The sequence below is a fragment of the Debaryomyces fabryi genome, assembly GCF_001447935.2.
Source record: "Debaryomyces fabryi strain CBS 789 chromosome Unknown contig00005, whole genome shotgun sequence".
In the NCBI taxonomy this organism is placed as follows: domain Eukaryota; kingdom Fungi; phylum Ascomycota; class Pichiomycetes; order Serinales; family Debaryomycetaceae; genus Debaryomyces; species Debaryomyces fabryi.
In genome coordinates, this window is record NW_015385431.1 from 85,022 (window position 1) to 111,957 (window position 26,936).

Here is a 26,936-nt window from a genome sequence, read left to right on the forward strand (position 1 = left end):
ATGAAAATATCAAAATCGACAGAACAAATTTACAATTGTTCTTAAGATTAGATTAACTTGCCAATCGAGATGCCCATATTTCGTCCCAAGCATCAGAAATTGATCTTACAATGTTATCCACCAGGCAAAGGTGTTGACAAGAAACCAAATCCATCGGAACTAAGTTATTTATTATATTATGCATCTACTCGTCGGGTTAAGTTAGAAAAAGTAGTTACATTTTTAGATCGTAAGACTACGTCAGATGTTAAGCATAATAGAGCAGGTAATCTTCAAGTGACATTGACTATTATATCATCCTTGATAGAGGAATGTTCAGAAAATTTGAACGTGTTTGCTTCATTTGTGTGCTCCATTTTGAAGTCCGTTCTTCAAAGTAAAGATTTGTCTTTGTGCAAACATGCTATCCAGACATACGGTGTTTTATGTTCTAAGCTAGATGGTGGATTATTTTCGGGAGATAAAGAATTCGTTGATTCATTCGGTAGCTTGTCACAAAGCTTAATAAATATTGGTAAGGAAAACCTGAAAAAGCAAGGTCCTAACAATTTGGAATGGCAAATGATATCACTTATGACTTGTAGATATCTTTCAAACTGTTTGGGATATAATAACAAATTCAGTAAAAAGTTTATTGAAATTTGTATTCCTATATTAACTGATACCGTGCATGCAAACAACAAGCAATCGAATTTATTGGCTATTTTGAAAAGCAATGTAAACATCGAAGATGAAAGTCATCACCTCGGAAGAATTTCTCTGACCAAGACCAATCAAACAAATAGAAAAGTCCAACAAGATTTGGATAATGATGCAGTACAAGAAAGTAACCTTAATGAAGAAGCATTGCGAGGCTTGAAGTCACTATTCAGTACGTCATTAACTAGTCAGATTTCTGAAGCTACAAGAGCTATTGTCAAAAATAATTATGCAACAACAATAGACCCTGTGTGGGGATGCACATTTTTAGAAATGTGTACAACTTGGATACCTGTTCAATTGAGATTCATTACATTATCGACAGTTTTGTCAAGCTTGACCTCGTTATCAAATAAATCTACTAAGCAAAGTTCAAATTATGCTATACAATTATCATATGCGAATTATTGTTTGGGATTGGTATCATCGGATGTTAATATGATAGGTTTATCAATTTCAGATGTAATTCAACAAATTTTATACTTGCAAGCTAACTTATTATTATCTCAATCTCACTATTTCCAAGAGGATGATGTTAAGAAATTATCCATGATATATTCCAATTGTGTTTGCAATTTATCAACACACATATATTACTTTGATCAAGTGCCTGATTCCATCAGGGAAATTTTGATCAAAATTGTATCTGTTCTAGAAAATTCAGTTATTTCAGGCAAAACTGATACTGATGGAGTATACAGATTTATCATTACGTTACTTGAAGATATTTCTATTATTTTTGATTTACTTAAAAAGAAGCCTAGTAATATCAGTAGAAATCATGTTAACTTGGAGGACTGGGACCTCAGTTTAATCTTATTATCGTCCGAGATGGGACTCGATCCAAATAAGGATCAGAAATCTTTGTTTTCTTATGAACAAGTTACTTATATCCAATTCAAATATTTGCTGGTTTTTGAGTACTTTTTAAATAATGAACTAGTTGCCAAAGATGAAAACATGGAAACAGGTGCAATTAATAGTATTGAGAGCTTCAATGTCGGTGGAGACTACTTACAACCTGATTATAGCAATTATATTAGTGACCCAGGTAATTTTATTTCCCATTTCTTGAGTTATGTTGATAAGTTTTTTTCTGGGAACTCTATGGTTGATGTTAATAATGCAAGGATCCTTGAGAAATTATTAAAGGATATGATATCAATCTTAGGTATAAACTTTATCAATAACTTTGTTCCATTTTTCTTCTATTGGCAATTACCACTTAATCCAAATTTAGTAGATGAGAATACAAGAGTAAAAGATACATTGGGATACACGATAATATATCATTGTCTTATAAAAATGGATGAAATATATGAACTAAACTATGTTAAAGATACTGAGTTTTTCAACAGTTTGTTAGGAGACATTAATTACAGAAAATTGAACAAGCTTTGGATTAATGGACTCCAATCTGAAGAAGAAGATGCCGTTTTAGACAATCACCATGCGCTTGGACACAGAGATGAAAGTGGTACCTTGAAGTTTAATCCAACGAGAAAGAATTTGGAAGACTTTGTAATCGGCAATGCATTCACGTTGTCGTGGATCAATCCTCATAGGGCTCTTATTTTGGATGTAATTAATGATAACCTTCCAAAGAAAGCAAATAATCAAAATCTTTTATCAGAATCCTCTGATGAGCCTTCAATTGTGGAAGAGCTGAGTTATCATACGTCGGCAAGACAGAACGGGTTCGGATTAGGGTTAGGAAATGCCAATGACATTTCATCGATCCATTCAGGTCTATTGTTTAACCAAAACCACAATATCAACATGAAAAATGTATTTTCAAATGGTAATGAAACCTCTAATGGGTCGGTTTACACATCAGATAGACAATACAATACGCCTCGAGTATCTGATTTGAAAGATAGCATTCTAATGAAAAAGAAACCGGGTGTTGTCTTCAACGAAAATTATAATTCAGACACAACTCCGGGGTCTGTATTGTCAAAGCAGATGGTTACATCCGATATTGATTCAATTCTAGGAGGATTAGATATTGACGATGATCCTGAAATTATCGTATAAGTCTGTGCATTAATCCCTGTATTACAATCTTGTAATTTATGTAATTCTATTTATTTTTAATACAAGCATATGATATTAGTTGTTTGCTTCCGTTTCGGCATATCTACAAACTATCTGCATTAATATTACTTATATTAAATCCTTAATGTACACTATAAACTAAAACTTCTCAATCATTTCTGGTGTAGAAGGTAAGGGTCCAACAATCTTACTAATAATGAATTTATTCATCGTCACTATCATCATCGTCACCCAAGGCTTCGAATGCATTGAATGTGTTAGTGTGTTTGTCAGCAATAGCATCTCTTGGATCCACTGCTTTAGAAGAACCTAAGTTCTTGTTGTTTGGCTTAACTTTGACACCAGCATCCTTGATGCTTTCTCTAAACTTGTTTCTTTCTTCAACACCATCCTCAGCACCAAATGACTTCTTTGGCTTGGTTAAAGTGGCCCATCCGTCGTCGTCGACCTTGATGGCTTCAACACTCTTCTTTCTTAAATTAGGCTTGTTACCCGAACGAGACCCTCTTCTTTTGTTCATGTGATGGTATGGTCTTTCGTTACCATTTTCATCAATATAAGTGTCTCCATTGCTCCATTTAATATTTTTGTGCTTTTCGAATTCGGCTGCTGTATGCTCTTTGACTTGTTCAACCATCTTATTAAATGCATCTAAAACTTCTGGTTGAGGGGTGTATGCCTCTTCCTTAATTTCATACAATTGTTCTTCAGTATATTTGGCCATTTTCTATCCTATCCCTATCAATTCAATATACTAAATTATATAGTTTAACCTTAATATATGTTTGTATTGTGGTTCTACTAAGCACTAACAGTTCTTCCATATTGTTCTTTGTTGAAAAAAATTAAATTGTTTGGTGTGGCGCACGACATTTATGTCACGCGATGAATTTTTGAAGAAATTTTTTATATACAGTATCTAGCTCATCAACAGCGATGAGTTCTACCCATATATATGAAATTTTAGATTTAACATTTGATAGATAACGGTAGGTTGAACGACGAAAACTACAGAATAACAGTGAAAAATGCCTTTAGCACATAACTTGAATAAGGTGACAAAAAATTTGTCCAAGTCTACTGGACAGATGCACGTAAAAGGGCGTAAATTCAAGCAATTGAACCGTGCTACTTTGAGAGATCAGAAAATTACTGCTAAAAAATTGAAGCACCAAGAACAGAAAGACAGGGAACTTGCTAGTGTTCAATTTATGAAGGACAGTGTGAATGATCACGCGGACCAAGAGGTATTTCTGTTAGAACAGATGAAGGCATTTATTGAGGAGTACATAGGAAGACACGATGAAGAATTGAAGGAATTGAAAGAGCAAAGAAGACCAGGGAGACCTGCTACTAGCCGTCAGCTGCAATTGGAGGTTGTTATTGAAAACGAAAAGCAAGTATACGCCACCGGTTTCAAGATACCTGATTTAAGTAATAAAGAAACGGTTGAGAGATTGAAGCTTTGGAATGGAACAAGTGGTGGAACTACTGTGATGAAGTTTATTCATGTTTCTAAAGATATGAATGAGCTTCCAGTTAAGGAAGAGGTTATGAAAGATAACTGATGATTGTAGAAGACAAATTCAATTCATGTATACTAGATAGATTTAATAACATATTTATTAAAACATAAATGTGGCATAACTAAGCATATTGTAAACGTTTAAACTATATACCGAATAAAATCCGACCAATTCCAATATCCAGATTGGAACATGACCCATTATTTTGGTTATAGAGATATAATAAATCTATAAGAGAATCTTCAGTGAGCGCACCTAGCCTTATGATGCTACTTGGTACTCCAAAGGAACTTTTTCCAGGTAGAAGATTGTTTTTGAGTGGTGCTGCTAATATCAACCTTATTGCCAGATTGTATAGCTATATCATTATTAGGTATATGTCCTTCAATAGGTGTCTGAACATCTACTGGAGTAGCGCTTTCATCGTCTAGCCATAGGTTTAGTGACACTAAAACAAGGAATACTGCTCCGGTAGTAGCAAACATGGTTTTAATTCTGGCTAAATACATATCCCTCTTCAAAGTCTTATTCCTGGTTAAAACCAACATCTTTTCTTTCTCACCACCACCACCACCACCACCAATTAATCTCCAATTGTTCTTTTGTAATTTGTTAACATTCTTAATAAACCTTCCTAAATCCTCTTCAGAAAATTTATTCAAAACGGTGAACATGTCTTGTGGCAAGCTATTTTTACCTAATGGATTTTCTTTAGACATGATCGTTTCACCATTTATAGTCAACAATAAATATTCAGTTTCACCATTATTTAAAATAGGGAAAAATAATTCTTTTGATTCTTTAGACACTTTACTGATGGGAACAATAGGATCAAAAAAGTTATGTGATTCCAACGATCTACGCGTATTGTACATACTTTTACTCCACTCATAAGCCTTAGATTCCCTAAACTTTCTTTCCTTTGCTAAATCCTTTTCTTTCTTAGCCTTATTCAAATAACTTTCAATGGATGACTTATCAATCTGCGAAGTAGGAATTGATGAATGCGATGATGGCTTATATTGTTTAAAAGTTTCTCTAACTTTTTCAGTAGTCAAATTTTGTAACTGATCATGCTCATTATTAGTTTCATCTTTGTCATTATTTAGTGCAAAAGCAACTGCATCTTTTATTTCTAATTCTGATTTGAGTAAGTCATCGGTAGAATTCTTAGATTTCACTATTCCACTAGCTTCAAAATCGGCTGCACTTTTCTGTTTGGATAACGAAGCTAATAATGATGCTGAGTTTATATATTCTTGCTTTGGCTTTGCATCAGACTGAGTAAAATCACTAATATCAAATCTGTTTGCTGACTCAGATATTGGGACAGATATTTTTCTTTTACTTTCATTCAATTTGAATTCATTATGCATCATCTGATTACTCTCTTCAAAGACAGTTTTGACTATTTTGTCATTAATAATCTCCCCAGCATTTCTTTTTTGAACTAGAGAATACAAGAAGAAAGGATAGTTTCTAATCTTCAGATTAAAAAATCTTATTCTGTCAACCATATTGAGATAAACTGGAAATTGATAAGTGCCTTCTTTGTTCGATAATAAAACCTGTGATATATATTTATCAAATTCCAACTCATCTATGCCTAGAAAATCTGATGCACCAGTCAATTTAATATGATTAAAAAGTTGGTTAAGTGAATCAATAAATTCATTGACGAACTTTGTATTTTGCGAGATAATTGAATTTTGAGGCTTTTGAGACTTATCAAAAATCTTATCATTTTCAAATTTAGCAAAAACCTCTCCGCTCACCAATACATTATCCAATATGAAAGATCTGTTTCCATTGTATTTGAATAAATAACAAATATTACTGTACAATTTCGAATATGCTATTCTTTTATCCAAATTAAACTTTTTCTTATTAGTCATCATCTTTTTCAACGTTACAAGAATTTTTTTAGAATTAAAAGATCTAAAATCGTTCCCTCCTAATTCTGATCTCAATTGAATCAATTCAAGCATATACTCCTCCAAAATAAAACTATCTGGAATTTGTTTATATGGACTTGCAGATTTATTTGATTTGAATTTGGACCTTTCAAGTCTATCAAACACAGATTGGCTTTGAATTAACGTATCCAAAATTGCAGTGTTTTTGCCATTGATATCGAATAGCTTACTGAGTCTTCTACCTAGCCTCATAAATTCATATACATTACTTTTATTCATACGGGAAGAGGTGTTGGAATTTTCTTTTCCATTATTGATTTCAGCAATTCTTTTGTTCATAATGGCTTCAATTTGATCTGCGGAATAATCATTATAAGAACCCTTCAACTCATCCTCCCTAAATATTTCCAATTCATTTGAGAACTTATGCAATTCAAGATCATCAGGGATCTGGGTATAAGTACTTGTCTGTTTCTTCTTCTTTTCAAACCTCTCGAAAACAGACTGACTATGAAGTAAAGTATCTAGTATGGCAGGATAATTATTAACCTTGAATAATTTGTTCAAATTCTCCTCGAGCTTCAAAAACTTATCAATGTTTTCTCTGGAGATAGATGATGATTGTGTCTCACTATTGTTAAGTACATTATTGATCCTATCATTCAAAAGGCTCTTTATTTGAGCAACAGAACAATCTTGATACGGACATCCCAATTCATGTCTAAGAATATCTAACTCTGTACAATACTTGTGCAATTCAATATCCTCAGGAATTTGCGTATAATCTTCCTTTTTCTGTAATGGTTTAGACCTTTTTGCAACTGATTCAAAAACAGATTGCGAGTGAATTAGGGTATCTAAAATTCCCGTGTTACCTCCATTAAATTGAAATAATTTACATAGTCTCCTATTGAGTTGAATAAAATCATCAACTTTGTCACTAGTGAAATTAAAACTTAGATTATATCCAGTTTGGACTTCCTCAATGGCATGTTCCAAAATACTAAGAACTCCAGAAGAAGAAAAAATATTGAAGCTAAAACCACCTAGTAAATCGTCTTTTACAATCTTTAATTCATTAACAAATTCATGTAGGAATAGGTCATCAGGAATTTGTGTATATTGACGTACTGTGGGCGTCCGTTTTGTAAAATCGAATTGTTGACCAGAATTCTCAAACCCAGCTTCATAGACTTCAGTCAAATATAAAACCCAAGAGGGATCATCTACCAATTTGTCTAAAACCGATAAATCCCAGGTAATATATCTCGATAAGGTGCATAGCTCTAATTCCAATACTTGTAAGTTGTCAAGAATCACACTACTACCTTTAAAGAAATTTATTAGTTTATCCAATTCCTCAAATGTGTCTGCAACAACTAGATTGCCAAAATTCTTTCTACTGGAGGATTTCAATAATTTTAATTCATCAACAAAGTTAAACAATTCAATTTTTCCTAAAACAGAAAATTCATAATTTTCCCTCATATCATTCGAAATAATAGCTGGTGAAATGGCTTCTAACTCAATAGTTCTCAAGTCGGAATCCTGTAATGTTCCATTAGTAAAGAATGGTGTAAGTTGTTCTAAAAGTGTCAATGAGATATACTGAATTGTCTCATCATTTGAAGTGATAGAAAGCTTATATAAAAATGATGCTAGCTTGGCAAAGCTTTGAAACGAGTCTTTTGATAAAAACCCAATGAAATTTAATTCAGCTTGGTGACTTATAACAGTCTTCTTGAAGTTTTCTTTTTCTCCCGAGAGCTCATTTATCTTATTAATAATAAGCTTTGAATTCTCATTATTAAGAATGTATAATAAATGAGAAGATTGAATAGGAAGTGCATCCAAAATTGATTTTAAATGCTTGTATCTCTGAATCTGAAAACAGCCTTTAAAGAAAGTCTCAGAGAAATCAGCATTTGTCTCATTTACTCGTAAAAAATCGTCATACTGCATTATTGTCAGTTCAATAGCACTGGAAATCTCTGTTTTAGTCATTCTCTCGAATGAAAACTCATTTGCAAGCGACTTTAATTCGTTCATGAATTTTCCTATGCCAAACTTATATAAGTCCATAATGATCTTATTACTTTCAAAATCATTATCCAAATTGTTTTTCAAAAGAGCTGGAAAGCTCGAATCATGCCGAAGATATTTTGAAAGTCTCTCAAACATATAATTATAAGAAGTGTAGTTATACTTATTGACACCTTCAATTTTCCCTTTCTGATAGTTATCCTTGAAAATATTTAAATTGGTCAATATTTCTTCTGAAGTAAGCTGATCAAACGTCTGTATCTTACGTTCACAATTCTTCTGAATGAAGTCTAAGAACTTACGGAGTTCAACGTTATACCTCTCAATAAATTCCAAATGTCCTTTACTGTCATTACTAGGAAAGTTCTTATAATCTAAAGGATCTCGCTTGACGTCATTAATACATTTAGTAACAATTTCAGGGTTGATCAATTTCGATTCTAATCTTGTCAAATTAAACGGATTGAACTTAAATTTGCCAGATGCTTGTTCCCGTTTGCGCCCAGTGGTTTTTTTAAGAGATATAAGATCAATCTCATATTCAATTGCCCGCTCAAAATTGGTAGATGTAGCAAACGAATACGCAAATGACCTGCTGCAACATGACTGGTGTCTCAAAGGAACCAGCGACTTGATTAAGTATCTCAGTAACATCAGCGGCAATTTACCAAGCTAGATAAGAACCAAGGTGAATAGCTCAACAAGAATCAAAGAACTCTGAAAAAACACGTGAATCAAATATAGTTATTAATAATAAGTTTACTCCTTCAACGTCAATAGAAGCAATTTTGACTTGGGATTGGCTTGTATGTCTAAAGTTATAATATCCGATCAAGGACCTTATCTGATCCCTTAATAATTTATGATACGATAAGCACACATGACAAACCGCTATCGGTCCCGTTCCACAGTTGAGCGAACCATACACCTACATCCATACACCTACATCCATACTTGGTTTTCGCGGTAAACACTGTCTGAGTTCCATCGTTTTATTAATGTCATAATTCGCATAATAGTAGTCAGCTACCTCCGCTCCTTTATCTTGGTATATTTCAGTTGCTATTATATAATGCATATAGTTGATTAAAGGTACATACACAACGATGTTTGCTATATGCAATGCAAAATATAATAAACGCGATTCCGATACATAGATGCGCTTACCCAAATTTCATCTCCTTCAGAGTCAGCCTTATATTTTGCTCCAGAGTCACCTGCATTTATTACCTTTGAACCGTTCATCTCATCGCACATCGTTAATCGAAATTGTTCAGTGAGTATTGTGTAGCAAACGAAGCCGTATCTGTGACATCCTTCTCCAACGCAGCGCTACAAATAGGATTTTATATACGACTTACAATCTAGGCATTCCCACAACACGCCTGTGCAAGAGGCTCCCACCAAAGACTCAAAAGTTCCCCCAACCTTATCAGGTTCTCAAACTAATATGCGTCTCCCTACAGGTGAATTAGGCGCATCTTTATTTTTATGGTCCACCCGCCAAGAATCCTCCAACCGACGTCAAGATGCACATTTTTTAATCTATTTCTCTACATGTGCAATTTGTGCCTAGATAACCAAAATATATAATAAACCCGATATATTAACGGCGCATGTCTTAAGAATATTGCTTTGTATGCACGCAATGTAACACTGGTCTGCGTCTTTTATTATTTTCGTGTGCTTTTTTGTCTTAACTAAGTATCTAGCGAGACGTTGCGTTTTATTCACCGCCTTCAACCGCTACAACGGAGTCCGTATCAAACCACCTAGCTAGACTTCAGTAGCACGTAGTATAGATAACAGATGCAGTATAACAACGCAGCGATCGATTTTTGGGGGCAATGTCGTACGAGTCAGCAAATTATGCCGCTGCAGCTTGATTCATATGTGCACTTCTCATCTCAGAAAGATTTTTTTTGTTCGGTCTTCGCGATTGCGTGATCAAGAGAAATTTTCTTCTCTGTCTGAGAAACGAGACCCTTTTAACTTTAATTAGAAACGTTAAAAGTTCCTTTTATAGAGGCGATATACACACCAAGAAAATTTAATTTTAAATTTTTCATTACATACTAAAGGTCTTATTCATTTTATTAGCATTAGACTTAAACTATAACAGCATTATACCCTTAGTCAATATGTCATCAAGTGGGAGGTATCAAGGGCCGATACCGACTAAAATTTCCACCTTGAATAATCAATATGGGGGAGTGCCTATTACTAAGGTAGCACCGTTAGAAGAGTTGATAGACGATTGCTTCAAATATTCTATCGGACAACTTAACGATGCAAATAAAGTAGATGTCGTCAGGCTGTTTTCGAGGTATATTGTGGAGGCACACTGTCATGAAAATCTTTCGTTTTTAATTGAAATATTCAAATACGAATATTACTTCGATAAAATAATAAACAAGAGCAAAAATACCAATAGGGGGGCAAAAGAGAACTGTTACTTGAACCTGTCATTGGGAAGATCGATAGGGGACCTTCCGTACCCCACAAAGAAAAGAGAAGGGGTATTTGCAAGGAAAAAGAGTACTGCCGGGATGTCTGTGCGATCAGAGGATCATGAACCAATGACAGTGTTTGCATCTACTATAGATGATTTAGAAGACGCACCTCAAGGCAGTGAAATGAGTAATGTGTGGGATAACTTGATGGAGAGGAACGTTGGAGACTCGGACACAGAAAATGAGTCAGACGACGACAACGACGTGGAATCGAAGAGTGTGGACAAAAGTGACACAGAATCTGACCATGATTTAATTGAAAATCAATGGAATTTGATCATGAATAGATACGTGCTTCATAACGCGCCAGAACAGATTAATCTCTATAATTTGTCGTATAAGAAAATCGTTGAAGAGGATAAAATTCCGAACATTTTCCACAGCCCTTTGGTTTTGCTTCTGGCGAAAAATGAGGTTTTGCGCTTACTAGAGGAAAATGTATATAATCTGTTTTCTAATTCATATAAGGAAAAGGATTCTAGAACCAGCTCGCCAATCATTCAACCTAGGAGGGTTCAAGAAAGTCCATCTTCATTAGGGATGGATGACTCTAATAAGAGCCGCCTGATTGCTAAATCCCATTCCGCCAATGTCTCTCCAGTGTTAACTCCCACCAACTCGAATGTTCCAAAGCTTTTCCACAAAATGAACAAGTCGAGATTATTGCATTTATCGTCATCTACAAACAATTTACCTATCGATTCAGGATCTAATTCCTCGTCATCTTCTGCATCATCCCTTTCAAATATATTAGACCATTTGAGGTTGAACACGAATCATGTCAATTCTCCTTTAAATGCTTCACCAATTCAGACCCCGAACCAGAGTCAATCGCACTCGCTTTCTACAAGTCCTTTATATTTGAAAGAGGATAAATTGTCCAAATTTGGTAAAATTTGGAGGTCAAAAAAGAGTACCTAATAGAATTTATATTATAGAGTATAAATAGTCATCGTAGCATAATAAATTTTATATTTATTTACTATTGTTTCCAACTGTATTCTGAGAGCGAAATTTTGTGGATACCAAAATTCGCAATCTGTGCACATCCTTATCAGCCAGCATATCCTGAGATGATCACGCAACCTTATCACAGATAATATTATTACTACTGTAATCTACATTAATTAATATTCGCTAAAGAATTGCTATAGAAATACATGGTCAAGTATGCAAGAGGGTTCGGAAGAAGCTGATGATTCCGTATCTGCGTCTTCCACATCAACTCTGTTCGAATTACCCGAGTACATACTCAAAAACCTAACTCCAACTAAGGGAAGTAACTCGAAAGATAAGAATCATCGAATAAGGAAACTGCAGATTATCAAATCAAAAACCCTTAAATTGAAGAAAAGGTCACAAACAATAAATCAAAAGATTAGAGACTTGAGATTACATAGGGAAATAATTTCTAATAAGATTGCAGAGGATTTATCGGATAACTTACAACGTGCTAACGAAAGAAGAATGGCATTTCTCGCTAAAAGACGAGAAAGGGCTAGGAAAGTCCAATTGACTTCTTTAAAGCTACCAATTGTACTACCATTCCCTACATCTTCCAAAAGTAGGCAAAATGAGATAGAATTTGCAGTCGGGGATATAAAAGACGTCGTTATAATACAGAGAAGCATTAAAAAATATATATTACTCCGAAATGTGAATCAATTTAGGGCTTTCAACGTTTCTAAAAGTTTAACACAAATGACGTATAGTGAAGCATTACTGTTGCTCAATCCTCAAACAGAATTCGTTAAGACCACAGTTTCTATTCTTAGAAATCTGGATTTACCTGATATTCTTCCTCGTCAAAAATATAAGAGTTTTCTCTATTCTTTGATAATGATTGCTGATTATAAGGATTCTTTAATTCATCACACTCATTCCGGATTCAACACGAATATATCAGACAAAAATGTAAACAATCTTGCAAATTCAGTGTCCCTTCTTTTATTCAAACTGGCTGAAAATATGATATGCAAGTTTGTTGAATTTGTTTACAGTGATCCTAAGGAAATAGAAAACCCGTGGAGTCTTCCGAAATTAAAGCTATGCAAAAGTTGGAAAGTTTATCACTTTCTATTTCAGATTTTCAGAAGATTACATTTCGATAATTGCATGATCATCATAAGCGATGCCTTAGACATCGTTCAAAAGCAGTTATTAGTGTGTCAAGCTATTGAAATCGAAATGCAAAGAGATAAATATGTTAATAATCACAAGTACTTATCTAGACTTTCACAGGTTTTTAATTTTTCTGGCACAGAATGGACCTATTTTGGAGAGGATTCCGTTATGTTTATTAATAATCTAAAATTGCGAGTATTTGATAAAGCCATTCCTGCAAGGCCTAAAGTTAGAGCTAGTATAGAGGTACTAGAAGAATTAGATAATATAGTCGAAAGCACAAACAATCATTCCATAACATTTGATCATCTCGTGTTTAATATTCCGCCTAAAATCCCTATAAATAAATGGAGAAAATATTGGATACAAACATACCGAACTAAAAAACGTACACTTAATCAGAATAGGTACAGAATTCCCACCCAATTAAAGTCAGGTTTTTTCAATGTAAACTCTCAAAATATGCCGTCAAATATTTATATTGAAAATGTATTCAGAGATTTAGGTATAGATTCAATTCATACTAAATATGAAGTTTTACGCGGCGAAAATGATTTACATCTGTTTCTGGCTGACTTTGACTTTATTGTTAGCGATACATTCCTCATACTATTTGAGTATTGCATTAAATTCGAAGATAGTAATAATAGTGAAGGATTTGATATTGCTATCACACAATTCAGAACTTTGAAAAATTCTTATCAAATTGCAAGATATAACACCCATAGAGAGTTATTACAATATTTTAAACTTCATTTCTTTTGTTTAAGTCACTTGGCATCGATAGGACCACATATTTTGGATTTTGTACCAAATTCATGTAGCGGATTTATTGATATCTTGAATAATCTAGACCATATTTCTCCCGAAGGTTTTGAAGTTTTCATAAATTTTTACGAGGAATTAGAGATATTGATAATGAACTTATGGCTCAACCGATGTAAGAATAATAGTGAGGAGAAGATCAAGGCATTTGAAAATATTTGCCAATTTATATCAAAGAAAAACTTCAAAATAGAAAATGGCACCAATTCTCCTCATTTACGATTCCCATTATTCTACAAATTCCTATTACAATACGATAGTGATTTTGATAAGCACCTTATGCTGTATAATTCAATCATTGACTCCACTTTTGAGTATCCAAATTTCGAATCATCCTCGATGAATGAATCCAGCTTTAGATATTTTAGACAGATCTACATTAATTTTATTTTGGACAATCTTTGGAACCATGATAGCAAATACGATCCAGATTATTCAACTAATGAATTTGATGTATTTTTCAAAGAGGAAATCAAAGTTCTTATTACTAAATGCCGTGTCCTTCTCATTTCTAACTGTGTGCTACATTTAATTTTTAATTTTTATCATAAAGAAGAAAGCGCTGATGGCCAAAAGTACAAATATTTGAATACTGTATCCATACGCAAAATTGCAGATATCATAATACGATTCTTTTCTGAGAATGTTAATGTTCCAGAAATTAGTCTTTTCCTTTACAACATTGTGGAGACTCACACAGATGAAATACTGAAACTGCATATTCATGACTTGATTTTTTACGTACATAAAGAGTATGTGAAATTGATTGAATATGACGCTGAATCTTTACTTAAAATGACACTTACTGGTAAGTTTGTCAAATTAATCAATGCTGATCCACTGTCTACTGAATTTGAATACCTATTGAAGGGAAATTTCAAATATTTCATGATTCAGACAAGGCAGCTGGTAGCTGAAATCAATGAAACTCTTAGAGAAATATATGAGTTATACTCTCCTTTATTAAACTGGATTTATAGGGATATAGGTGAGCCTAATATTTAGTACATATGCGCAATAAAAAAAAATTGGCTGTTAAAGATTTCGAACCGCGCTTAAACTAAAAATTACTTTAATTGGCTGATAACGATTTGACTCATTTGGGCGTGAACGACAAAGATAGTGTAAGGAAAATTTTTCAATACTTATTACTTTAAAAGAAACGATTTTTTCACTTTTTAATTCTAAGCTATCTAATTTAACGTATTAATCATGTTAAGACAAACGGTTGGTAGATCTGTTGTCAAGAGATTAAGTTCTGTTGCTAAAAAAGAAATAGTTGGATCTGCTTCTTTGAGTTATAGACTTAGAAGCTCCAAACCTACGACAAGATTTTATTCTACTAGATCAACCGTAGTTCAATTATTGAACAACATTGGATCTAAAAGAGAAGTTGAACAATATTTGAAATATTTTACTTCTGTTTCTCAACAACAATTTGCTGTTATTAAAGTCGGTGGGGCAATTATAACGCAACAATTACCTGAGTTAGCTTCATGTCTCGCATTCTTATACCACGTTGGATTGTATCCGATTGTGTTACATGGTACTGGTCCACAGATCAATGAATTATTGGAGAATGAAGGTGTTGAACCTGAATATCTGGATGGTATTAGAATTACGAATCCTAAAACCATGGAAGTAGTCAGAAAATGTTTCTTGGAGCAAAACTTAAGATTAGTTACTGCACTTGAAAAGATGGGTGTTCATGCTAGACCAATAACAGCAGGTGTTTTTGGAGCTGAGTATTTGGATAAAGATAAGTACCAATTAGTTGGTAAAGTTACTTCAGTCAATAAATCGCCTGTTGAATCTGCCATTGAAGCCGGTTATTTGCCTATTTTAACTTCGTTGGCTGAAACTCCTTCTGGTCAACTCTTGAATGTGAATGCTGATGTGGCTGCTGGTGAATTAGCAAGAGAATTCGAACCATTAAAGATTGTTTACTTAAACGAGAAAGGTGGTATTATTAACGGTAATACCGGTGAAAAAGTGAGCATGATTAACTTAGATGAAGAATATGAAGACTTGATGAAAGAAAGTTGGGTCAAATATGGTACTAAGTTGAAGATTAAAGAAATTCATGATTTATTGCAACATTTACCAAGATCCTCGTCTGTTGCTATCATTGATGTTGATGATTTACAAAAGGAATTGTTTACTGACTCTGGGGCTGGAACTTTAATTAGAAGAGGTTATAAATTAATCAGCCGCAATTCTTTGAAAGAATTCGGTAATCCTGATTTATTAAGAGCTGCATTATTAAGAGACCCAGAAATTAAATCTGGTAAATTATCTGTTGCATCTTACTTAAAACATTTAGAATCTGTTGAATTCAAATCTTATGGTGATGAACCATTAGAAGTGTTAGCCATTGTTACTAAAAATGGCTCTCATGTTCCAAAGTTGGATAAATTTTTGTCATCAAGAACGGGATGGTTGAACAATGTTACCGATAACATTTTTAACTCCATCAAGAAGGATTATGAATCATTATACTGGATAGTGAGTGAAAATGACTCAAACTTGTCGTGGTACTTTTCAAAATCTGACGGTTCATTTTCAAAGAACGGTGAAATCTTGTTTTGGTACGGTTTGAATACCGAAGACGTTTCAGAGTTAATTAATCAATTCGATTCTGCTAGTATTGGATCTGCTTTATCGTCCTCGAATGAGTCTGGAATTTTCAGTTCCCCAACCCAAAAGAAGGGTTTCCACACAATGGCTCGCCGTTCTTATTCAAGTAACCCTAATCCTCCAATTCGTGAAGGTACGAACACTAAAAAAGCTAAGGTTGCCCTTATTGGTGCAAGGGGTTATACTGGACAAAATTTAATAAGTATGATTGATAGCCACCCATACTTAGAATTATCTCACGTTTCTTCTCGTGAATTAAAGGGCCAAAAATTAAAGGGTTATAATAAAGATAATATAGTCTATTCTAATTTACAAATCGAGGATATTAAGGAACTTGAAAAGAATAATGAGGTGGATGTTTGGGTTATGGCATTACCAAATGGTGTCTGTAAACCATTCGTTGATGCAATTGAATCTATTCCTAATAACAAATCCAAGATTATCGATTTATCTGCCGATTACAGATTTGATACTACCGGTGAATGGGTTTATGGTTTACCTGAATTGAATGATCGTGCTACAATTGCGTCTGCTAAGAAAATCTCAAATCCAGGTTGTTACGCTACAGCAGCTCAATGTGCAATTGCACCTTTAGTGCCTTACATTAATGGTACTCCTTCCATATTTGGTGTTTCGGGTTATTCTGGGGCTGGTACTAAACCATCACCTAAGAATGATGTCAAGTTTTTGGCCAATAATATAATTCCTTACTCTTTGACTGACCATGTACATGAAAAGGAAATTAGTAGCCAATTAGGTTTGGATGTTGCATTTACACCACACGTTGCACAATGGTTTCAAGGTATTTCTCACACTATTTCAATTCCTATTAAACCAAAATCCTTAACTTCTCGTGAAATCAGAAATATTTATCAAGATAGATATCAAGGCGAACAATTGATTACCATAAGTGGTGAGGCCCCATTGGTTAAGGATATTAGTGGTAAGCACGGTGTTGTTGTGGGTGGCTTTGCAGTTAATTCAAAAGAAGATAGAGTTGTTATTGTTGCCACTATAGATAACTTATTAAAAGGTGCATCAACACAATGTTTACAAAATATTAATTTGACCATGGGTTATGGTGAGTTTGAGGGAATTCCTGACGATTTAGTCATAAGAGGTTAGATATGCTTTTGGTATTTAATACTATACACTAGGATTTATAAATTTTTTTATAGATTAAACATATTCTTATTATAACAAGTATTATCTTTGTAAGAATTCTCCGTTAGATATATATATATATTATAAATTAGAGTGTGTAATAATTGTTTTACTCAGATAGTGGAACAAATTTTGATTTTATGATATTCTGCGAATACTAAAAATACATCCACGTTTATTTAAGAATCATAGGTTTTCAACAACGAAGATGCTAGTTCCACCGGATAACTTTGGCCTTGTAGAGCCTGGTATTTATAGGTGCAGTAAATTAGAACCTGAGCATTTCCCATTCTTAGAGACCTTGCAATTAAAATCATTAGTAGTTCTAGATGCTGAAAAGCCTCCACGTTTGCTAAAGAATTTTATTGAGGCTAACAATATAGAAATATACAACCTTGGAGGATTAAAAATATCAAATCATAATCATACAGGTGCTAATTCTAGTTCAAATAAGGATGACAATGAAGATGATGATAATACAGAGACCTCTTCTACAAGCAGCAAAACAGAGACGGGAGAGTACAACCTAGGAAAGACTGAAATAGAAACTATCAAACTCACCAGTAAAAGCAAGAACGATCAATGGATGTTGATTGAAAGGAATATAATATCGGGTGCATTTGAATTGCTATTGAATAAGAGTAAGCACAATATCTTACTAATTGACTCAACATCAACATTAGTTGGCATACTAAGGAAAATTCAGAAGTGGAATTTTAATTCAATTATTAACGAATATCGAATATACTCTGGTAACACAAATAAGAGTAATTACTACGCTGAAAACTTTTTAGAATTAATACAAACGGAATTGATACCGTTCGAAATTGATCGTTTAAATTCACTTTTAAAACAGCAAGAACATCAAGAAGAACAATTGCAACAAGAACAGCGTGCTCCGACTCCGCCATATCAATACATACCAAATAAAACTAGAGGCATGTTCCGAAGTCCTGATTTTCAAATACCAGGCTCAAGAAAAAATTCCATGGATAGCAGCCAATTCGACCATCAATTTGATGATGAAAATGATAACGAAAGTATCGATGATGAAGATATTGACGACGAACTATTGTCTGCATCACCTCAAATTCCAGCAAATCTTTTGAAGTTGGCTGAAATGAGAAAGCAAGATAATCCTAGAAAGGAATCAATAGATTCAACAGGATCGGATGATGATAAATTTACTCCAGGAACATCTCCAAAATATGTTAGATCAAACAGAAAAAACAGTTTTAATAATGATATGATCCTTTCTGCATCAAGAGGAAGTTTCGAGAGAAGATATTCATTGGCTGATAATAAATTTGTCCGCCCAGGAAGTTTCAGTAATGCAAATCATAAATTTAGAAATCAGAGTATCAGTAGCTCAATACCCTCTTCAAGATGTTCCTTTGAAGGTTCTCTGAGCCTTATCAAACGATTAAGAGAAAAAGAAGATATGGAAAAATCTAAGGATTTAAAGTATTCAAAATCCATTGATATTACGCCCGAAGAGGCACAATCATTACGAGAAAATTACGATTACAAGTTCTACAAGAAATTGGATAAATATCCAATAAGTTTTGAAGATGTTAGTATCATTAAGCTTAAATTGCCCCCTGATAATAAATTGCCTGGCTGGTTTATAAAGAATAGAAATTGTTGGGAAGAGAATTTCAAAGTATTGAATAGAGTTTAATATTATAAGGTATGTATGTATATAAGTGTATTATCACCTTCTTCCCCATGTAGCCTTAGAATTTCCTGAATAGTCTGTATTTGAATTATTATTTGCACTAGCATTCAATCCATTCATACTTGGAGAAGCGTTAAGCATTCTTTCCCTAAGTCTCGAGCCTGTTGTTGAACTATTTGTTCTACTTGGTCCAGAAGGATAAGATTGGGTGTTGTACCCAGATCCAGGTATAGATTGCTGTCTCGATTTGTTGTACATGTCTTGTAATCGACTCGACGATCTAGGCGTATATGCTGGTCGTTGAGATTCCACTTCTGGTACCGGTACCGGTTGCTGTTGCTGTTGCTGTTGTGATGCTTGTTGTGGTTGGAAATAAGATGGTGTCTGAGTCCTATTCCCCGAGTACTGACTTTGCTTATTTTGGTTTGCTCCCTGCCCACTGCTATTGTAGCTAGAATACACTGGCTGATACTCTGAACGGTAGTTACTATTACTATTGCTAGGCCTGCTGCTTGGCTGATTAGTCTTCACACCCAACCACTCGGGATAGGATTCACCTTTTCCATCAAAATATTTAACAAATGCATTATGGATCAACGTATCATCTTCTGAATTCCCATCATGGTCTGAATGTATGGATATATTTTGAATGGATGAGGACAACGAAAGATTGGAGAACTTATTGGAATAATTTTGTTTTATCTTAGATAGAAAGTTTTTTTGAATACCTGATTCGTTTTCTTGCTGGTTAGGATTCATTATACGTTGAGGTGATAATCTATGCTAATCGATGAATTTATGTATTGGAAATCTTCCCCAGCATGAAATTCAGTATCAAGGAATGTCGCAATATCATAATGTCGCAATGTCGCATTATTATTAACATAAGCGTCTCTTTCACAGGAGTGAATTATAAGACCATATATTATGCCATCAATAACATAACACAACTAACTATCCTTAATTCTATTATTTCGGGACTAATTGGTATGGAATTTCTGCAATAATTTCTGCATTACATTTTGCTTAATACTGCATGTGTGTATTACTTTTCAAACTTCCTTTCATTCATTGTAGTACATCGAAAATTATATTTTGACTCTTTCTGACTCCATCTGTCAAGTGGCTCCTCGATTAATGTACTATATAACAGGACGTATCAGTAATTATGTCAAATGAAATAATTAAACAATATTCTTAAATAGATCTATAGGACTTAGCAGCCTTGATCTTCTGATAAATATCGATTATATAAGCGAGATGCCTGAGATGAATTTAAATTTTCTATCTAATATAGGAAGAAGAATTTTCAGTTAAACCTAGCCTACTTAATTACTACAAGCAAATGTTGAAGTTGAGACCAGTTTTGAGGCATTTGGTATTCAGGCCTGCAATAGCGTCTAGGGTAATTACTAGAGGTATTGCTTATAGTAGCGTTCAATACAATAAGCTCGCAAAATTAGATAGTGCTAACGAGCATGCGAATCAAGTGAAGGTTGCAGATGAGGTAAAAATTGAAATTGCAACAGATTCGATTCCAATGCCGGATTCGACTCCGGAGGCACCAGCTACATTCGATGGTTTGGCCAAAACAGGACATGTTCACAAAGATATCTTGAAGGCGATAAATTTGGCTAAATTCAAGACGTTGACTCCAGTGCAAGAAAAATCACTTGTTCCCATTTTGGAAGAAAATGGAGTTGTTTGTCGTGCTAAGACAGGAACCGGTAAGACGTTGGCATTTGTTATACCTACTTTGCAATGTGCACTTGAAAATTTCGACCCCTCAAGAGGTGCAAGAGGCAAAGTCCATGCGTTGGTCATTGCCCCAACGAGAGATTTAGCTTTGCAAATTGAATCTGAATATAAGAAAATTATTGAAAACATGCCACATCAAGCTAAGAACAAGGTTCGTATTGAGGTACATATGGGAGGGCGTAAAACTAGACCAAGCCATTCTGCGCCAGCCATTGTTATCGCCACTCCAGGGAGATTAAATGATAATTTGAGGCAGTCGAGGTTTGCTAACATGTTTACTGATTTGAAGTATAGAGTTTATGATGAAGCAGATAGACTTTTAGATGAAGGGTTTTCTGTCACTTTGGACGATATCGACAATCAATTGAAGAAGGCACATAGCATGGCTACAAATCCTAATGCATCATTTAAGTCAGTTTTATTTAGTGCTACCGTTGATAAATCTGTTTCCAATTTTGCTAAATCTGTCATGGGTGAGGATTATAAATTCATTAATTGTGTTGACGAGAATGAACCAGAAGCGCATGAAAATATTGAACAGACCTTGGTTAAAACTAATACTATTGGTGAATCTTTCAATGGGGCACTCGCGTACATCATTAATAATATGAACAATTCAGGATTTAAAGCAATGGTTTTCTTACCAACTGTAACTGCTACCGATTGGTTTTACTCCATGTTGATGAACGCTAAAGATAAGGAAATGTATGACACTCAACAAACGAGAAAGTACGGTTCGAAAATTTTACGTTTGCACGGAAAAATGAGCCAAGCAGCAAGAGATAGAACAGTTAGAGATTATCGTAGACTTTCCCATGGTATTTTAGTTTGTACTGATGTTGCTGCAAGAGGTTTAGATTTTAGTGATGTGAGTGATGTTGTCCAAATGGGACCTAGTTCTGAAGTTGCGGATTATATTCATAAGATTGGTAGAACAGCCAGAGCAGGTGCATCGGGTAGATCTATATTATTTTTGTCGAGTGCAGAAAGGAATTATAGTAAAGCATTACAATCGAAGAGGGGTGTTAAATTTGAACATGAAATAAAGTATGAAACTGCTGAAGAAGACAAAGAGTTAGTCAAGCAAATTGGTGCTGATGTGGAGGATGTTGAAAGTTTTATTCCTACTTTCTTAGGTTTTTATAAGCAAGTTGGGTCTGCCTATAGGATTGCTCAACATGATTCGTTATCACAAATTATTGATTATTATAGATTTTTAATCAATGATCCTGAAGCTAAGCTTTCAGTTGGTAAGGGCTTTTTGAGAAACGTTATAAGCGTTCCTCCGCGTGAAGCTAGTCTCTACTTTGATGTTCCAGGTGGATTTAACTTCAGTACAACAAATAATCGGTCTGCTAAAAGAACTTTTATGGATAACTCTAGCGGAAAGAGAGGGGGTTTCAAAAAAGGTGGATTCCAGAGAAATTATGAAAATCAGGAGAATAGAGGCTACTCAGATAAAGGCAATTATAGTAGGCAAAATTTTGGTGCTTCAAGAAATAATAGAAATGATTACTCAAAGAATAATTACTCTAAAGATTTTAGAAAGTCAAACAACAAGCGTGATAATAGATGGAACAGTGGAAAAGATGAAAGTGGATGGTAATTTCGTATTATCTTTGAGTTGATATTACATAGTACAGAAAATTTATTTGTATATAGTTTATAAGAATTCTTTATTTGATAGAACCTGTAGATTTTTGCTTCCGTTTTTTTGTTCTGTTATTTCGCCTAGAACTTTTCCTTTTATACTTATTAAGCAAATTTGAATATCCAGAAGCGTTCTGCAAGCTTCGAAATTGCCCTTGGTAATGATCATTATCCATGTGGTCGTCTATATAAACATCTCTAGTAAGCACAACATAAGATAGAATGCAGATAATGATCATAGTATTCAAAATCGAAAGCCTCTTTTGAAACTTTAACTGATTCCCTAATATAGTCATTTTATGATGTGATTCTTCTAGCAAACTTTGATGATTATATTCCTGCGACTTAAATAATTTAGATGCCTCGACCTGAATATTAAAATATGCGTTCTTAAAATAGGATATTTGGTTATGCATGGTATCATTAAACGAATTAATCAAAGATTCAAAATTTGAAGACTGTCGTTTTTCTAGATTTGTAAAGGCCTGGGAAAGTAACTTACTTTGTTCTTCAATATATAATAAAGACAAACTAGCATTTGATTCCAATAAAGATAATCTTTTCATTATATTTTTATAAATCGATTCCTGTGTAGTTTTAGTTTCTATTGTCTGGGTTGTTTCGGGTTCATTAATTAATGGATATAACGCATCGCAGTAATCGCTAGCTGTTGAATTAATATCTTTTAAAAAATCATTCAATCCCAAGTGAGGCAAAGCCACCCTACATTCCTCATTTTGAATATTAATACCTGTGAAGTTTGAAATATCTTTCATGGAATTATTTATTACTAATTCCTCGTTCTTAATTTCGGGTTCTCCACCAATAAAAGACTCATGACCTTCAGCCATTTTAAATTCTTCCATCATTGTTTTCCCATAAACCCTAATGAGTGATATCGGACAGTAGAATTCGTCTCCATAGTGACTTAAAATCTCCAATTTTAAATACCTCGCCCAAATAAGCGGGTTTTCAATATTGAAAGACTGAACATCTCTTACATTCTCAGCTTCAAATTCACCTAAAACCTTCATCCCAGATGAGCCAACAGGAAACCTGTCAGATACAGAAATCCGTATTTTATGAAAATTTGAACTAAAGAATTCAAAATTTCCAATCACAACAGTATCAACAAGAATATCTTGACACAACTCAATAACAACAAATTTCTGTGGTGAAGAGCACTGATTCAATAAATAAGAATCCTTGTTTTCGACTAAAATAGCTGATGCTCCTTTGGCATGAGAGTTAGTTTTCACGATAGTAGCAGCGCAATCCACTGATGCATAATTAAATCGATCTTTATATACTTTTCCTTGATCTTCATCTGATGGCAGGATTATTTGCGTCCCATTATCTACACCACTGTTGGTAGGAACTAGCTCTTTTGAAATACTGTCTGCTTGTGGCTGAGAGTCATTTATTTGCTTATTATCAGCTTTTTGCCGTTTCCACTCTTCGAAAGATAGAAAGTGGCATTCGTCGATAGTTTCATTCGACTGATTCTGTGGGATTCTCTTGCTAGTGTAATTCTGCACAGGGGTAAAAGGCTCCGCTGTGCCGCTTGTAAAATTCGTGGAATTCACCTCACTGAGGATCTCTAAGTGTGTATTACTTGACTGGTCTGTTATAATCACATCGTCAGAATTGCTTATTTCAGGTATAACTTTCTCTAAAATAGAAAAAACTGGACTATCAGAACTGGACATAGATTCGGTAGAAATTGTGGATACGACAGAAGTTAGCGTAGATAAGACTGTGGATATAGACGTAGATGTCGACGTAGATGTCGACGTCGCTGTTGATGTTGATATGGTTGCATACGTATATTCGGGTATTGAAGGGGGGTTATGAATAGGAGGCCTTACCTTGGAAAGACTGGTTTGATGGTCGAAAATGTTTTCAGCGTCTATTAAGCATAAGTCCGTAGTGCAAGCAGGTTTTCTTATGGGTATATTTTGGGGGGTTTCTAATAATTCTGCACCATTAGTCTGAAATAATGTAATAAAGTGAATCAATAAGAAAGTCAATCTGTTATCATTGATAATCATTACTTCCCCTAAGGTTCAAATGACATATAATTGTAGATGATTAGTCTAATGATAAGGTGTGTTCGCTTGTTTTAATCTCGTGATTGAGGTACAAAATATAAATTTTGTTCGATGAGTTTAACGAGATATACATCAAAGAAGTCTTTAATTGTAGCTAACTAAGGAATATGATAAAGACATTTCCATTGAACTCTAGGGCAAAGACCACGGCTTTGAAACAGCCGAAAGAGTTGTTTGCTTTTGCTAGAGATATTGATGGTGAATACATTTTCGATTCCACAAAGGCCCAACAAGAGAATTTATCGTACTATTATTTGCCTGATGCATATGTTGACAAGCAAATTGATTTAGGAGGTGGATACAGTAATTTCAAAAAGATTCCAGAAGAGCAAAACCTTGGAGATTTTCAAGCGTTATTAAAAGGAGTGATGAATCATGAACAGAGCACCGGTGCCAAGATAAACACTGACATAGTTACATTCAGAGGTTTAATGACCAAGCTATTAACATTGCCATATAACTTAAAAGACCCATTAGATTTCCATATAATTGTGTACGATGGGCAACTTTTTATTAAAAATAATGATGAGATAGAATTAAAAAGAAGACAACAAAATAGCCAACATGATGATCCAACCAAAGACGAGATGATGAAAAAATTTGAATATTCTGGATATAAATTCGAGGCAATAAGTACGTTACCGAAACCATGGGGTGATTGTTCCCGTCAGCTTATAGAGAAAAGAAATAAGAAGGTTGTTAACAACTACGAGCAATACATATCAGTTGTAAGGACGGGGATTGGAAAAGTAAAGTTATTACTCGCAGGTGAAGTTGATTGTTTGTGGGATTATATACCTGAAGATGGAAAGGATATCTTGCCCCATTACGTAGAATTGAAGACTAGCAAAGTGATAGAAGCACCAGGACAAGTTGTGAATTTTGAGAAGAAATTATTCAGAACATGGGCACAGAGTTTTCTTATTGGAATTAGAAAGATAGTCTATGGCTTCAGAGATGACAATCTAATTTTAAGAAACGTCGAAGTATATAACACTGAGGAAGTGCCAATTATGTTAAAAGATACCATTAATGTAAACACTAAAATAGTATGCATGAATGCATTAAAATGGTACGGAGCAGTAATCGAATGGATAAATAATGAAATACCTAAAGACATTGATAAGCTGTGGTCATTGACATATGATCCGGGTTCAAAGAGCTTTTCAATAGTTGAGTTGGTGCAAGATAGTGAATTGCGAAATAGCGTTATCACAGAAGAATTCAAGCAGTGGAGATCAACACTTCATAAAACAGAATCTTAGATTATGATGACTTCCAGCTGTAATGCTACCAGGTTCCTTATTGTAGCTATGACTATGTATATACAGTTAAGTTGTATTCAAAATTCAATTGTAGGTGTATAAGCTCTATGTAAAGTTAGCGAGGCCGCGGTTCCATAACTATTATCTATCTGGAGACCAACGTCCGCATTTTTCCTATGAGAAAGCCACACCTTTTTTGATTATGGGCCGACATCAATTTTCATCTCCCCGGTAAATACATCCGCTTGCAGACACCATACCAAATTACTTGAAATTCATAAAGAACTCCAATTCGATACTTCCCGCATAATGTAGTTCACAGTTACGGAGTATCCCTCAACACCATTTAGTATCTTTCTGCTGAATAATTTTTGCATTCTTAAGCCAATGCCATGAAATATACATTGTGCCTCATCCTAATTCCGTGTATAGTTACAATTGCAATCTGACTCTTTAGCATATGCCCTAAGTCTCATCCGGTATTGTTTCTAAACTATTCACATAGAAATATATAATAATGACCTTTTCGAGTTTAATTCCAAATCTGGTAGTCTACTAACGGCGGTCTAGTATTGCAACCATTAATAATCGTCGGTCATATCGGAGTGACATATTACACAAAACTGGGACCGCGCTCTGACGGATTGTGGAGAAAAAACTGCTCTTCACATGGTCTTCCATCTACAACGGGAACTAGATGGATGGTCTACTGCTCAAAATGATGCCAAATTATCAGTCTAACTCTTGGTCCTTGGTAGTTATGGATCATATATACACCATGTAGAAAATGGAAATAGCTGTAGGACCTCGAATGTGTTAAAAACTCTTACTTTTGGACCACAGGGTCCATTGGTGCGATTCTTGGTGTGCGATTTATACCTCGGCTATCTACGCTCATACACGCTGGCCACTTAGAAGCAATTTATTATAATCAGCCTTTCACCCCGCTTACCTAAAATTACACTGTGA

At 34.4% G+C, this 26,936-nt stretch overlaps 12 protein-coding genes across 12 annotated transcripts; 8 read left to right on the forward strand and 4 right to left on the reverse strand.

Moving 5' to 3' along the window:
- Positions 1-69: 69 nt before the first annotated feature.
- On the forward strand, positions 70-2,736 carry AC631_00438 (uncharacterized protein; the record flags this gene model as incomplete). The annotated part of the gene is made up of 1 exon (XM_015609268.1): positions 70-2,736. One exon carries the CDS (start codon positions 70-72, stop codon positions 2,734-2,736), a length of 2,667 nt encoding a protein of 888 aa, XP_015469905.1.
- Positions 2,737-2,959: 223 nt separating this feature from the next.
- On the reverse strand, positions 2,960-3,481 carry AC631_00439 (uncharacterized protein; the record flags this gene model as incomplete). The annotated part of the gene is made up of 1 exon (XM_015609269.1): positions 2,960-3,481. One exon carries the CDS (start codon positions 3,479-3,481, stop codon positions 2,960-2,962), a length of 522 nt encoding a protein of 173 aa, XP_015469906.1.
- A 304-nt stretch (positions 3,482-3,785) lies between these two features.
- Positions 3,786-4,325, forward strand: AC631_00440 (uncharacterized protein; the record flags this gene model as incomplete). The annotated part of the gene is made up of 1 exon (XM_015609270.1): positions 3,786-4,325. One exon carries the CDS (start codon positions 3,786-3,788, stop codon positions 4,323-4,325), a length of 540 nt encoding a protein of 179 aa, XP_015469907.1.
- A 227-nt stretch (positions 4,326-4,552) lies between these two features.
- On the reverse strand, positions 4,553-8,896 carry AC631_00441 (uncharacterized protein; the record flags this gene model as incomplete). The annotated part of the gene is made up of 1 exon (XM_015609271.1): positions 4,553-8,896. The coding sequence occupies one exon, from the start codon at positions 8,894-8,896 to the stop codon at positions 4,553-4,555; it is 4,344 nt and encodes a 1,447-aa protein (XP_015469908.1).
- Positions 8,897-10,383: 1,487 nt separating this feature from the next.
- On the forward strand, positions 10,384-11,676 carry AC631_00442 (uncharacterized protein; the record flags this gene model as incomplete). Its single annotated transcript, XM_015609272.1, has 1 exon — positions 10,384-11,676. One exon carries the CDS (start codon positions 10,384-10,386, stop codon positions 11,674-11,676), a length of 1,293 nt encoding a protein of 430 aa, XP_015469909.1.
- Positions 11,677-11,925: 249 nt separating this feature from the next.
- AC631_00443 (uncharacterized protein) lies at positions 11,926-14,709 on the forward strand (the record flags this gene model as incomplete). Its single annotated transcript, XM_015609273.1, has 1 exon — positions 11,926-14,709. The coding sequence occupies one exon, from the start codon at positions 11,926-11,928 to the stop codon at positions 14,707-14,709; it is 2,784 nt and encodes a 927-aa protein (XP_015469910.1).
- Positions 14,710-14,916: 207 nt separating this feature from the next.
- On the forward strand, positions 14,917-17,466 carry ARG5,6 (bifunctional acetylglutamate kinase/N-acetyl-gamma-glutamyl-phosphate reductase; the record flags this gene model as incomplete). Its single annotated transcript, XM_015609274.1, has 1 exon — positions 14,917-17,466. The coding sequence occupies one exon, from the start codon at positions 14,917-14,919 to the stop codon at positions 17,464-17,466; it is 2,550 nt and encodes an 849-aa protein (XP_015469911.1).
- Positions 17,467-17,713: 247 nt separating this feature from the next.
- Positions 17,714-19,186, forward strand: AC631_00445 (uncharacterized protein; the record flags this gene model as incomplete). The annotated part of the gene is made up of 1 exon (XM_015609275.1): positions 17,714-19,186. One exon carries the CDS (start codon positions 17,714-17,716, stop codon positions 19,184-19,186), a length of 1,473 nt encoding a protein of 490 aa, XP_015469912.1.
- A 33-nt stretch (positions 19,187-19,219) lies between these two features.
- MSO1 (Mso1p) lies at positions 19,220-19,942 on the reverse strand (the record flags this gene model as incomplete). The annotated part of the gene is made up of 1 exon (XM_015609276.1): positions 19,220-19,942. The coding sequence occupies one exon, from the start codon at positions 19,940-19,942 to the stop codon at positions 19,220-19,222; it is 723 nt and encodes a 240-aa protein (XP_015469913.1).
- A 586-nt stretch (positions 19,943-20,528) lies between these two features.
- On the forward strand, positions 20,529-22,547 carry MSS116 (ATP-dependent RNA helicase; the record flags this gene model as incomplete). The annotated part of the gene is made up of 1 exon (XM_015609277.1): positions 20,529-22,547. One exon carries the CDS (start codon positions 20,529-20,531, stop codon positions 22,545-22,547), a length of 2,019 nt encoding a protein of 672 aa, XP_015469914.1.
- A 70-nt stretch (positions 22,548-22,617) lies between these two features.
- On the reverse strand, positions 22,618-24,642 carry AC631_00448 (uncharacterized protein; the record flags this gene model as incomplete). Its single annotated transcript, XM_015609278.1, has 1 exon — positions 22,618-24,642. One exon carries the CDS (start codon positions 24,640-24,642, stop codon positions 22,618-22,620), a length of 2,025 nt encoding a protein of 674 aa, XP_015469915.1.
- Positions 24,643-24,809: 167 nt separating this feature from the next.
- Positions 24,810-25,967, forward strand: AC631_00449 (decapping nuclease; the record flags this gene model as incomplete). The annotated part of the gene is made up of 1 exon (XM_015609279.1): positions 24,810-25,967. The coding sequence occupies one exon, from the start codon at positions 24,810-24,812 to the stop codon at positions 25,965-25,967; it is 1,158 nt and encodes a 385-aa protein (XP_015469916.1).
- Between the last annotated feature and the right edge of the window lie 969 nt (positions 25,968-26,936).